Raw genomic sequence first — 14,095 nt, forward strand, 5'->3', positions numbered from 1 at the left:
TTAACGTGTATCTAAACCTAAAAACAAAACAAGATGTACTGTGCTGCATCTTACAAGGTCAGATGCCATCATTAGTATTCTTTTTTCCATGCTTTTCCCATTATTTTTACCTGGTAATCCTGCAAATAACACACTTCCTGTTCCTAGGTGGCTACACTTACTCTTCCACTGTATCTATGGAGAAAGCCCTGGTTGCAACCCAAGATGAACTTCAAGCAAGTCTTCCTCTTTTGAGCTCTATTACATGGGGGGTTTGTAGTTTACTGAAGATAGATAACATTGTTTTGCTTCCAGTTCATTTCACAGTAAAGCTGGCCATAGAAGGATTGAAATTTGGCAAGTTCATCAGGAAGCGGCCGAATTTCAATCCATGTCTGTCCATGCATGTTCAACAGAATTCAATCATTAGATCGACTTTTGTTGTTGTTGAACAGGCTTGTTGGAAAATTTTTCTTACAACTTCCACTTCTAGAAGAGAAGAGGCCAGGAGGTCCTGATCTGCTTACTTGAGGGAATCTGGCATATCCCCAAGCAGAGGGCCTGGCAGGGTGGCTCAGTTAGCCATAAAATATGGTCATACCTGGCCAGCAGAGGGGTTGGGTGGAAGATGGAGTACTGCAGTACTGCAGAGGATGTCGGTGGCATAGGAGGGGACCCCCGGGTCTGGGGAGGCTCGGCCTCCAGGCTGGGCATCGGGCTGGCTTGGAAGAATCCTTTCGGCATCCAATTTGAGAAGGAATCTTGCTTAAGAGCAGCAGGGAGTAAGGACAGAGTGAGTACATCAGCACACACAGGGATTCACAAAGGGAGAGACTGTCACATGTAGCAGGCTTTCAAAGGAGCTTAATCCTTTTATCTCTTGACCTGGGAGATCTTCGGAGCAGCCGGTGGGCTGGCAGACAAGCAGCCAGGATGGCTGTTAGTACCTGCAGGCTGTGGAGCTGGAAGCAGTCCTACAAGAGGAGAAGAGATACTCCTGCATGCAGTTTTGCAACATTTTGTGCTAATTTCCAAGGGAAACTGAGAGCTCCTGGTCCATAAGGCACTTTGCTACGATCCAAGAGACTGGGTGTTTCTAGCAAAGAGAGCAGTCCAGGATCTTTTCTCTGTACATAGGAAGGAAGTTGTCCACATCTGTTGTTTCAGTTAAGTTGGGCATCTCATAACCCCTCTACCCCATCCAAGTTGTTATCCCTGGAAAAAAAAGAAAAAAAAAACAAGCCCAGGGACTAATGCAAGTGGTAAATGCATGTTGCCTGGCTTTGCAGGACTAGGGGAGCCAGTTATCAGCAGCCCTTGGGGGGTAGTGCTACATAACTAAAACTGTTCTTAACCTGAAAAATAAAAACTTAAGATGCCACCACATTAAAGGACTGCTAAGCTGCAATATATTCAGTTTTTTGTTCTTGGGATTAGTTATCTTTCTAATTTCACCACCTTCAATCATTTTTGATAAAATTGATTCAATTATACATTTCAATTTGATCTTTCAATAAATTGTACTGAAGACTACAGCTAAGTCTTGACTTCACAGCTGGCATAACTCTAGTGGTTAATTAAACCCATTGATGGCAGACAGGGCTACCATTTGTATTTTTATGGACAGTTTGTAAAAAAAAAAAACAACCTTTTTTCTATCATCTATTAGAGTTCATGAATGGGAGAAAATGATCATAAAAATACTGACTTGGCAATCATTACCAGCAGGTTTAAAGCACAACAGTATTTTTAGGTGCTCCAGCAAGCATGGGGTGGCAGGAGGGAACTCTGTTCTATAATGGATTAGCCCCCCTGTGTCTGAGCAATATACAGCACTGCCTGCAACTCTCTCCCTTCCTCAGAATCATTAGCCCGCAACATTCAGTTGAGGGTAAAAGAGTGAGATGCCAGCGCTTAGTGTGACTTACAGTGTCGGAGACATGCACCCTTAGGGCAGATGTGAAATACAGCATGGGAGCACACTAAGGGGGAAATAGGTTTGTCAAGCACGGGCTAGACGTCCCTACTTACTCCATTCCTGGGTTTTATGGGAAACTGTGTTGGATTTATGTGCACACTCAGTGTTTTATTGACACTAGACTATTTCTACTGCCTCCCTACCTATACCAAGCATAGTGAATTATAATGATAAAACCTATATGCAGTGAATGGTGGGTCCTATTGGAGCCTGGGCTGCTGCCTTGGGGTATGGCCAAAGGGTTGATTCCGCATGTATTTGAGAAAAGTAGATGTAAAGGAGCGCCCGGTGTCCAGTGGACTTTAGAGCCTCTGAAGTTACAGCCAGCACTCTAATACCATTCCGGTCTGTGCCATCAGGAGTTTTCTCCAATAATATTCATCAGCAGCCTTGAGGAAGGGGGAGTCCTTGTTCCCTGAAACACGTTTTATTTTATCGTTGTTACTATAATTAAAACGTTTTTTCAAACCTACACCCACAGGACACTGCGTGCTCCTTTACATCTGCCTATCTCTCTCGCTAGCTTTTTTCGCTCTCTCTCCCAAAGTGGTCATTGCCTCAACAGTTAAGATATTTTTTTGCTTTTTTCCTGAATGCAGATAGAGACAAAATTACCTCCTTTTCAGCACATAAAAAGCTATGTAATGGAAGAGTTTCGTTTTGTAGGTCTAGGTTTCCTGAGGTTTATGTGTGTCTGGGAAACTGCCATTTTCAGCACAGTATTTAAAAGTATTTTTTGGCAAATGTTTGCAGTGTATCAGTATACAGGCGCAAGTTTTGTTTAAGCCATCCCAACTGTTAGGCCATGCACACTGTTTACTGTGGCATAGAGCTTGTTTCTCTGTTGTATACCTATATCATGGTGCCCCAGGTCTTTCATAACCCTAGTTATGCTCAAATTTTGTCACATTGCTTGACTTTTTTTAATGTAATGCCAGGCATATTACTGCCTATGACTAAGCTTGTAAGAGGGAAATGTGTTGGATTGGGGTAGTATAACAGGCAAGATAGGACACCATAGATTGTGTGACCTAAAATTGTTTTTAGCACAGCAATGTCATTGGTATGCATGCCCTTTTTCTTTTTAACAGGTAGATTATTTTGTTCTGAGTTTTGTTAACATTCATATACTGTTTAAATATTGTTTTAGTGTCTAAAAGGAGTTTCTGTGATATTTTAGATTTTAAGCTTTAATCAGCAGGGCCCTCCTGTATTGAATTAAATTATCCTTGAATTGTATTTTAACTGTACTGGGAAACTGTACTGGTCCCCCCCCCCCCCATGTTGTAAAGCGCTGCGCAAACTGTTGACTCTATATACATTCTGTATAATAATATTTCAGTTGTCAGTAAAAAAATTGCGCTAATAGTACATTTTCCATGTTTTTTCAGTAACAAAAAGGGTTGTTGGCAACCCTTGTGGTAGATTGTTTTATTTCTGACAATTACGTGCAATTATGTATGGCCAGTTTTAAACTACCAGATATGGAGAGAAAGACAGCTCTCTTATTAAGAACAACTTGACATGATAAAACTGTTCTTTATGTTGAATGAACAAAATAGGGAGCTTCTGCAACTGATTTATGCGCCATCTGACTGCAACATGCAATCTACAAAATAATTATTTTCCTTCCTATAAAAAAGGAATGACCGCTTACTGGTTCCAGAGATTTTGGAGCACACCGGAAAATTAGAATGTGATATCAAGCACTTTTAATCCCCACAAATGCTTTATTATTTTTCTTAATCGTTACACCGCTTGATCATCACAAGAAATACCCAAACAAGGTACTTCAGTTTCAAAATGTGCACATCATATGGCTTTCCTGTATGTCCATGGATTTGTATCCACTAGTGATATTTATTGCTTTTGAGATTGTTTTGTGGCATTAATATTGCATTGAAAACAATAAACGGGTCTGCAATGTGCACAATAAACAAAGAAATTAATAAAAGAACCATCAAAGACCGTTGATGATATATATTTCATTCTTCAGTTTGTCTAAGGTTCTCTTAACTTCTAAAGGTGAAAAGGTAACACTACCTGATATTCATACAACAATGGAGGATCTACATGAATGTTTTTCACTGTGCCATCATGCCATTCAAACTGCATCATTGCCCGCTATAAAAAGATACAAAAATAATTAACAGTTCTAGGATAATAGTATTGCTTTTTAACGTCATATATTTTATGCCAGTTATACAGGTAATATTATTAGTAAAATTAGACAAGCAAACCATTACGTGCATTATATTGCTGCTATATTGTTCAAACATTGGGGCATTTAGATAATATATTTGATTGGTTGGATCAGACTGCACATTTCATGTGCAAATAAAAACTACCAATAATAATGTTATGATTTCTTTCTGACAAGTGTCTCTGATACCAGTGAAACCAGAGATGTACTTGCTAGCTGCAGTGATCTGACCTGGCACAAGACAAAGACCTTATTGACTTGGCTACAAACTCCAGCTGTTTTCAAGATGTTCCCATGCCATTTTGAGGATTTCATCACACCAGACTGTTTGATGCAAGCTTCAGTACCTACAGTTAACTAGGCATTCTTAAAATAGTATCAGCAGGAATTTTGTGTCAATAGACAGTATAGCAGTACAGTAATTAGTACTGCTGATGCTAACTTCAAAGGGTTTGTATTTTCTCCCCATATCTGAGTGCCCTAATTTTACTTCCTAATACAAGAATGCTCTAATTTGTTTATATGTAAAAATGTTCCAGTTTACTCAATCAAGCCCTGATGATGGGGGCATTTTTGGATCCTTTAAACGCATTGGCTACCTTTTGGATTGTCCCCCTGACTTTTAATGGAAGTTTTATCTGGACTCCTTAGCAGTGGTGTGGTTCTTCATTTTCCATTTTTGTTACACTACACTACAAGCCAAAGAGACAATGGAGATCTTCTGGGGTGTAGAAGGCACCTGCCTGGGAAGCAAATTCTTTACATCAATATCAGTAATTTAAGGCCCCTTTTACATGGGTGGACCTATCCGGTCCGTCTGTCAGTTTTTCAGGAAAACCCAATTGAGCAATCCATCGCTACCTATGGAGCGGCGCGTGTCAATGGACATGTGTCCGTTGACACCCCTCAACATCCAATTTGATCCTTTTCACTAAAAACAGAAGGATGGGGATACATTCCCCATCCGTCTAGCGGATTGGATGGCCATTGGGTGTAAACAGACAGGCAGTCCATTTACATCTGACCACCCATAGAGGACAGTGGGCTGTGTATAAATGGATCGTACATGGACCAGCCATCCACCTGCTCAGCAGACAGATTCTTCGCTGAGCAGGCGAACTCCTGGCGGGGTCTAAGATAGCAATAAGATAACCTTATGGATTCAGCACAATTTTTCCACTATTCTCTACTTGTTTGTTGAAAAGCTTCTTTCTGTCTTGGTGTGGAAGCACTTGAAGTGCAATTATTTTATCCTTTTACAATACTTAGTTAAGGTAACTCACCTCATGAAGTGTGGATGAGACTCTTTTCTGAAGAATAGGAACAAAATCCTCTACAAAGGAATATGCATTTGGAGCTAATACTTGGTAGAGGCTCAGTTTTTTGGCTGAATACAAGAAATCATAATAATAAATATTATTATACAGAATGTATTTAGTGCCAACAGTTTGTGCAGCAATTCACAAAATTAAGAGAGACAGTACAGTTACAAAACAATTTAAGACAAGAGGGTTAGCAAACATAATGTACATACACACACATACAGTACAAGCATGATGATGTAAAACCAGGGCATACAATGGGTTGATCAGCTTAAAGTTTGGTCCTATGCTAGCCATGAAATAGATCACGAGCCATACTTTAGTTCAAAAGAATAAAAGTAAGTGATGATAAAATATAAATGCCCAGCTGTAGAAGCGATTGAGGGAAGCCCTACTGCAGAGTTCAGCTTCAAACTATTATTTAAGGTCCTTTTTCTGTTTTGACGAAAAGTATGATTCTTGGAAGCTTGGTTGATTTTAAATTTGACAATGTGCTGAGAATTCAATTTTCAATGTATTTTTTTCTATCACCAGTAATAAAGAGACCCTTTCATCAAACCTTTAATTTCAACAACAATGTTCCACCTTTTTAACATTTCAGGTCTTACTGAATCCCTGCTAAAACCAATTCACTAGTGGTCAGTGTGCAGAATGCCCCCTCCTACAGTGATGGTCAGAATGCCAGCCTTACAGACAGCAAACAGAAAATAAAAAAGATCATTGGTGTAATACTTCCGACTCTGCCAAAAGGCGTCGGCCCCAGAATTATGCAGGTACAATAATATGGGAGATCAATGAGCCACGGGTCTAGGAACACCTAGCAACCTCTGGAGGAGCTCTAGGTTCCATGGAACCCTGGTTAGGGATGGCTACTCTAAAGTATTCCCCTTCAATCTTCCCCAAGGAATTACATAAAAGATTATGTAGAGGGGTGAGGGGAGGGGTGGATGAGCTGGGCCAGAACAGACAGTATTTAGACTCCTAGAGGAGACATGCTATGATGACACAAATGACAAGTAAGCTTTTTTAATACTTGTTTTTTCTGTCCTTTTCCTGCAATTTTGTAAGTTACTGACAGGGTCTCTTCAATATATCCTATTGAAAAAGTGTCCACCTAAAAATAACATATGTGCACTTAGGGAAAAAAAATCCCTTAGAAGAGTACAACATTGCGGGTAAAGTGTTGGCCAGTACTACAGAGGAAAAAGACTTAAGGGCACTTATTTCAGATGATTGAAAAATGAGCAAGAAGTGTGACCAGGCGGAGGAAAAAGCAAACAGAATTCAAGGATGCATCCCTACAGGGATCACCAACAGGAGGTTCTGATTCCCCCTATATTAGTGATGGTGAACCTTGGCACCCCAGATGTTTTGGAACTACATTTGCCATGATGCACATGCACTCTGCAGGGTAGTTGGGCATCATGGGAAATGTAGTTCCAAAACATCTGGGGTGCCAAGGCTCGTCATCACTGGCCTATATAGATATTTAGTGGGACCTCATTTAGAATACTGTGTCCAGTTCTGGAGACCTCCCTTACAAAATGGTAAAAGGTCTGGGGATAAAACATTTCAAGAGCGACTTCAGGAACTTAATATGTACAGTCTAGAGGAAAGACGGGAAAGAGAAGACATGATTGAAACCTTTAAATACATCAAGACGATGAATAAGGTTCAGGAGGGCAGTTTTTATAATATGAAATTAAATTCAAGAACAGGACATGACATCAAACTAGGTGGTGGAAAGTTCAAACCTAATTTTGTATTATTTTACTGAAAGGGTAGTTGATATTTGGAATAGACGTTCAGCAGAGGTGGTGAGCCAGTCATCAGTAAATGGCTTCAAACATGTTTGGGACTAACATAGACCTATACTCAGTCAAAAAATGTAACAAAAAAAAAAAAAAAAATACAACACATCTTTAAAAAAAAAAAAAAAAAAAAAAACTCAGTGGACTCGATGGACTATTCTTTTTTTTTTTTTCCATCATTTTTCTATGTAGATTTAAATAAAGTTGAATGTATGACAGGGTTTTATAAAATATTGTAGAATACTGAATTCATTTTAAGACCAATTCCTAAGACACTGCACAGTGATTTTTACAGCCTAACATGTCAGCCTGTACATATACAGCATTTATTTATATATAAAGTGATATTTTGAACATGTTACCTTTTAACCCATTTTTCTTGAGCCATTCAGCTGATGTTTTTGGTGAAAAATCGGGAATCTCTATGTTCAGTGGTCCATCATGATTGGGGGGTTTTGGTAGGAAAGCAGAGGGAGGAATTTTAGCCACTCTTGTTGATATCTGTAAAAATATATATTTTCAGGTGCTATACAAAATAACATCATATTTTCTTCTATTTCAAGTGAGCAGAACCATTTACTAGGAAATATATTGTTTTATTTATATACTAGTTAAAAAGCTGGTACCACAAATTTACAAGCTGAGAAGTTGTCTCAAGAATAATCGTGCTTAAAAGCTAAATCCATCAGAATTCTAATATTTCAGTTTTGGGAAGATGAGGGTACTAAAATTACTCATGAGTTTCCTATATTTTTAAGTATTCACAAGATCAGTATCAAAGTCATCCAAGTCACGCCTGCCAGTGTTAAACCGGTGTTCCAGCTGGGGAAAAAAAAATTAAAAGTCAGCAGCTACAATTACTGTAGCTGCTGTCTTTTAATATATAGACACTTACCTGTCCAGGGAGCCCGCGATGTCGGCATCCCAGCTGATTTTCGGATCGGCTGCTGGGTGTTGCCGCTGCCATTAATTGAAAGGGAAACCAGCAGTAAAGCCTTTCGGTGGTTGGGGAAGGAGGAGGGGGGCCCGAACTTCCGAGGGACGGCACCGCTGCGCTGTCTCCCGGAAGTGGGAAATCTTTCGGTGCTGCTGTCTCCCGGAAGTAGGGAAGAGTACCTGTCAAAAAAAGGTATCCCCCCGAAAGGTGCCAAATGTGGAGGTAACACATCAGCGGAAGTTCCACTTTTGGAACTTTCCGCTTCAAATGGTTTGCCCAATTCATGAAAACTGATACATTCTGCTGGAGAGCTGAAAAAGCTGTGGCTTTGAAACAGACTTGCTGGCTGGTTAACCAGATAAAAAAAAAGAAAGAAAGCCTAAGAAAGGAAAGTAATACTGCCATCACATCTAAGAATTGGTAAGCTGCAACATAATAATTGTATGCTTTCGGTTTTAATTCTGCTTTAATGCAAAGTATCCCTTGTGCTTTTGACTTTTAGTTGAAATCCTCTGACCCCCCTACCTCCGCAGATATAATCTTTCAATTCTGCACAAAGTCATACGAGCTGAGGGACCTGTTATATGCTCTTTTTTAAGAGTGCCAACTAGGCCTGCCCTTTCTGCGCCCCCTCCTCCATTCATAGAAGCTGTACTATAGCTTCCTTCAATGAAAAATAATCAATGAAATCTATGACAGACCTTTCATTCATCCACAAACCTCCATTCATAGAATGCTTTTTATTAATAAAAACTATAGTAAAGCTTCTATGAATTGGGGAGGTGGGCAAAAAAGCACCCCTCTTGCCACTCTTGAGTTTCTGTAACAGATCCCTTGGCTTGTTTTAACCCCACAGCACTGGAAGATTAATGCTTGAGGGGTTGAGAGGATCAGAGGACTAAAACTAAAACCACAGCCAGCAGCACAAGGGACACTCCTCTTTGACTGTATGTACAGTGCCTTGTGCTGTTTTTTTTTTTGTTTGTTTTTTTAATTTTTGCTTTCATTTCTATGTATAACTGAAAATAATTCATGTAGGAGCTATATTCCCTCTGGCATTGCCCAAAATGTGCAAATGCATGGTGGGCAGGCTGCACAGTGAAGATTAGAGGAGTGGGATTAAAAGCAAAAAATAAAAAGATGGAAAAATAAAAAACATAGAAAAAAAAGGAGAAAACTAGCAGAAAAAGACAGTTTACAACAGACTCCTAGCAAACAGGCATGTTATAATGACTGCCCATGTGTGGAGTAGGGGTATGAGAAGGTGGGGGTCTGCAAAATGCTATACATTTCTCATTGTGAGCCAACCTGTCACATATCCTACCTCCTGTATCACAAAAGGGATTCTAACTCAATCTACCCTTTAAAAATTATAAAAAGTGTAGCTTACCTCCTGCATAATTTTAATAAGTGCATCATCCAGTGATCCTTGACGCATCTCATTTATCTTATTTAGCAGCTCATTGGCTTTGTGCACTTCTTCCATCAGAAGCTTTATATCGGTGCTGGCATAAATCTCATCCTGACATTAACAACAACAAACAATTGTTACAACACTGCCAATAAAAACACAACAATGTAAAAAGTGCAACAACTTAGCAATCAATCAATAAATCAATCAGAATGAATCCTACCACTGAAAGGACTAGAGTAAGATGAACCCTGATTCATTGTCCAGGGTTTCTTAACTTCCCCACCACAATCCTCTGTTGTTGCTTTTTTACAGTTATAGAACAGATATAACAAAGCACTCTCAATGGCATATTTAATATATACTGTGCATTTAATATGTTATGGTGTTACAAATGGTGTATTTTGCTGCTGAATATGGTATATTTAGTAAACCAAAAAAAAAAAAAAAAACAAAAGGGTGAAATGTATTGTGTGGGTTTACATTTACATTGTTACCCCCCCCCCCCTTCAATGCATCATGAACGCTGCTGCCAGACTCATCCGCCTTACCAATCGCTCAGTGTCCGCTACTCCTCTCTGTAAATCCCTCCACTGGCTTCCGCTCACCCAACAAATTAAATTCAAAATACGAACAACATCTTACAAAGTCATCCACAATTTAGCCCTCAGCTACATCACTAGCCTAGTCTCAAAATACCAACCTAATCGCTCTCTTATGGCACTTTTCCACTGCAAGTACCGGCTCGTACCGGCTCTGCTCTACTCGGCCCTGCTTGGCCCGGTTTGCTTTTCCACTGCTGGTACCGCATGGTATAGTGTCGGAACGGTTCGGTACGGTACGGTATAGGTTTGCTTTTCCACTAAAGTAGTACTAAAGTTAAGTGGGTGGGATAACAACGGGGTGGGTGGGATTCTCTGACCAATCAGTGGCTAGTAGTGACTGCATGCAAAGGATTGTGGGATATGGTACCAGTTTGGTACCTGTTGGAACTACAATCGAGTAGGTACTGTTTTTTCAGAGCCGTACCGTACCGTACCGTTCGGTTCCATGCAGTGGAAAAGCAAACCTATACCGTACCGTACTGAACCGTTCCGACCCTATACCATGCGGTACCAGCAGTGGAAAAGCACAAAAGCGTGCCGAACCGGTACGGTTCCATGCAGTGGAAAAGCGCCATTAGTTCCTCTCAATACCTCCTGCTCTCTAGCTCCCTCGTCACCTCCTCCCATGCTCGCCTTCAGCGCCTCTCGAATCCTATGGAACTCCTTACCCCAATCCGTCCGATTATCTCCTACTCTATTAGCTTTTACACGATCCCTGAAAACCCTCCTCTTCAGAGAAGCCTATCCTACGCACACCTACCAACCGTACTTCCATTTTCTCCACCAGCTCATCCCCCCACAGTTATTGCCTTTTGTTTCACTTGACCCTCCCTTCTAGATTGCAAGCTTCAACAAGCAGGACCCTCTAATTCCTCTCGTATGGAATTGTATTGTAACTGTATTGTGTTCCCTCATATTGTAAAGCGCAGCTCAAACTGTTAACACTATATAAATCCTGTATAATAATAATTATAATAATATTTTAAAGAAAGGATAAAAAAATATATACTTGCTTTTAAATTAGAGAGAAAATGTGATAATCACTAACATGATTATAAATAAACATAATTTACTACTAAAATGTACCTCTTTCCAAGAAGAGAAGCAATGAAAACGTCCCCCAATTGTTTCCGCTAGTCTTTGTAAATCCGCCTATTGTAGAATAAACAGCTTGTTAGATAGTCCTTCTCATGTGCTCACAACTTGTAAAGCCTTATGCAAAACGCGTTGGCACATGAAGACCCATTACATCAGCATTCATCCTGGGTGTATACAAAAATATATACAGTGAATCCTATCAGCACTATTATTGTTATAAGCACTTGAGACATACATACCTGTATGAACTCTTATTTTTGTTGTAGCGCTACCCCCACAAGAGCCACTTGGGTAATGTTGGTACCTCACTCTGCTTCCCAACCCCCAAGAACAGACTCAACTCCACTAGCACACCTGGTAATATGTGAGTGTATACCTTTAAATGACACATTAACACAATGCAAGTATATTTTAACTCCTTAGTTTAGCTTTCCTCAAGGAATAGACTTGGAAAGAGCATTATTCAACTAGGCCCTGGATAAACAGCTAGGCTCAGTTGAAATAACACTAAAGAACAGTGAATAAGCATTTAGAATGACAAGTAAATATATCAAATATACACAGTATCGTGCAGTAAGTGAATGAATCCCTCAGGAAGCTACAAATTGCTATAAGAAACGCTTTTACTAAATGGGAACCCTGGGCCAACCTATAATACTTGAATACTAATAAGAAATTAGGTAATCTAGATACCAATAATGTGTCCCCTTTAAGAGTAACAATATAGCAATGTTCTATTTGCAAGGCCTTGCTAAGATCTTCACCGGCAGTTGGAGCTCATGAAACATGTGATTTCCAATGTGGCACAATGTGTGACAATCAGAACAGCTGATTCTGATTGTAAAGGATCCTGTAACTGATCCAACTGTGAAGTGTCTGTGTTCAGTTTATCAAAGAACTGTAGTGACTGGTGTCTGAACTCTGAGCAGGTGCCCTCTCACCAAATCCTGATGTCCATCAAGGAGAGTCCTGGAAGAACAGGCGATGACAATCCTAGTTCAAAATCGTTTTGCTCGGTTTCCATATGAAGCCTTATGTAATTAAGTGATTGGACCATCAGCATTTTCAGGTGCCCCAGAGGCACAGATACAGCGTCCGGCCTCACAAAGTCTCACTGAAATATGCAGTGGCTTGACGCTGTACCAAATGGTATATATCCTGAACATAGAGTTCTGGCAGCATCCAGCTGTTCATTATTTCAGTTTGTCATAGAGTTTGACAGGCCGCTGGCAGCAGAGCTGGACACTGCAAATATAGCTCCCGGGTGCCTGTAAACGCCAAGTTGTGATGCTGACAGGCCAAACCACCTGTGTGCATGTAGCCTACAGCTGCTCATAGACATAAGAGGGTGCGCACTTGTGTCCCCAGTAAAGAAATGACATAGCAGGGATAAAACCTGAAAGCCCAACTCAACCGATGTTGCAGTGTATTGGAAAGGGGAGAGGGAAGGGGCAGGAACTGATGCCAACATATCAGCAGGGGCACATCAGTTGATCAGGTCTGAAATGTTACCCTGTCCAGTCCAACATTTCTTCTAACAGCAGCCAGCTGCCTTATCTTGAAGCTATGAGAATGTCGCTCAGTCTGCCTATTTGACTATAATCTCGAAGTCTATGGGTACTGTAAAAATAAATTTTTGCTATAGCCCATTTGGCACATATTGTGATACACACAATGCTACAAAGAATTACCTGGGCAATGCTGTCAAATGATACAATATGAAGTTGTAGATTTTTTCCCAAGGTGCATTGCAAGATGTAGTCCACTAAGACATCAGGTGCCTGGTCAGGGCTGTGGATTCATAAATAATGTCTGTAGTCAGTACATGTCCATACATCAATGGGATTAACTCATGTTAAAGAAATAAATATGCCTCGTCATTTATCTATGACTGTATTTAGAGGCCACGCTTCCCCAGGCTCATACAAAAAATGACCGATGATTATTAGCACCAACTTTAAAGCATCAATCAGCAGCCTGAAGAAAAAAGTGCTCATGGATATGTGGTGCCTGAGATTCAAAGAAATGTGTGAATCCTCTCTGCACTACACAAATTTTTATGATAAATAGAACAAATAAACTGTATATTTTCAGTTCTGCTGCTACTCATTGCTTTACAGTGCCTGCCATACACAGCTTGAATTTCAGACAAATCAGTCCTGTTGGCACCACCCAATTGAAGAAGAGGGAAGGTATATTGTCAACTAAAAAGGGCTGTATTCAATCAGATGCAGTCATTTGTGGAGTATTCAGACAGCCATGGGTGGTGGCTGTCTGAATACAACAGCTGGAAGGGGAACAGCATGATCGCCGGAATCTATTATAGTTCTCTTGTTTAACCTGCAGGCTGTATTTAGAAAATTATATAAAAATGTCTAATATGAGAGTGTTCAATGTGTCTGGCAATGAAATAATAAATCTGGAAGTCAATGGCAAATTTAAAAAAATATAAATATATTTTTTCAATTGAAAACCATTACACTTTTCATGTATGTGTAAATTGGACATAGCATCAAATATATTTTTTCATGTTAAAGTGGATGTAATCCCTCACATATACCCAGTGAAGTGAACAGCCTCAGATGATGCACAGAGATTAAACAAATTTCCCTGCATACATTTTATTTGTATATCTGCTGTCTTCAGCTTTCTACACTGTTTAGAAAGTGAACACTCTGTTAGAATTTTTTCTTCCTGTTCCAGCACTGGGTGTGGAGTCTTGGCATACACCGTGCGACAGTTGATTGGAGG

At 40.0% G+C, this 14,095-nt stretch overlaps 1 protein-coding gene across 1 annotated transcript in view; it reads right to left on the minus strand.

Moving 5' to 3' along the window:
- VWA3A (von Willebrand factor A domain containing 3A) overlaps positions 1-14,095 on the minus strand; it is a 112,066-nt gene that overhangs the window by 53,926 nt on the left and 44,045 nt on the right. The window contains exons 10-15 of the mRNA XM_082261287.1: positions 13,036-13,135; positions 11,333-11,398; positions 9,621-9,752; positions 7,656-7,794; positions 5,444-5,547; positions 4,001-4,081 (exon numbers count right to left, since the gene is read on the minus strand). Of these exons, the coding sequence (XP_082117413.1) occupies positions 4,001-4,081; positions 5,444-5,547; positions 7,656-7,794; positions 9,621-9,752; positions 11,333-11,398; positions 13,036-13,135 (622 nt within the window). The remainder of the gene's footprint in view (positions 1-4,000; positions 4,082-5,443; positions 5,548-7,655; positions 7,795-9,620; positions 9,753-11,332; positions 11,399-13,035; positions 13,136-14,095) is intronic.

Source organism: Pelophylax lessonae (assembly GCF_965119305.1).
Source record: "Pelophylax lessonae genome assembly, chromosome: 6".
Taxonomy (NCBI): domain Eukaryota; kingdom Metazoa; phylum Chordata; class Amphibia; order Anura; family Ranidae; genus Pelophylax; species Pelophylax lessonae.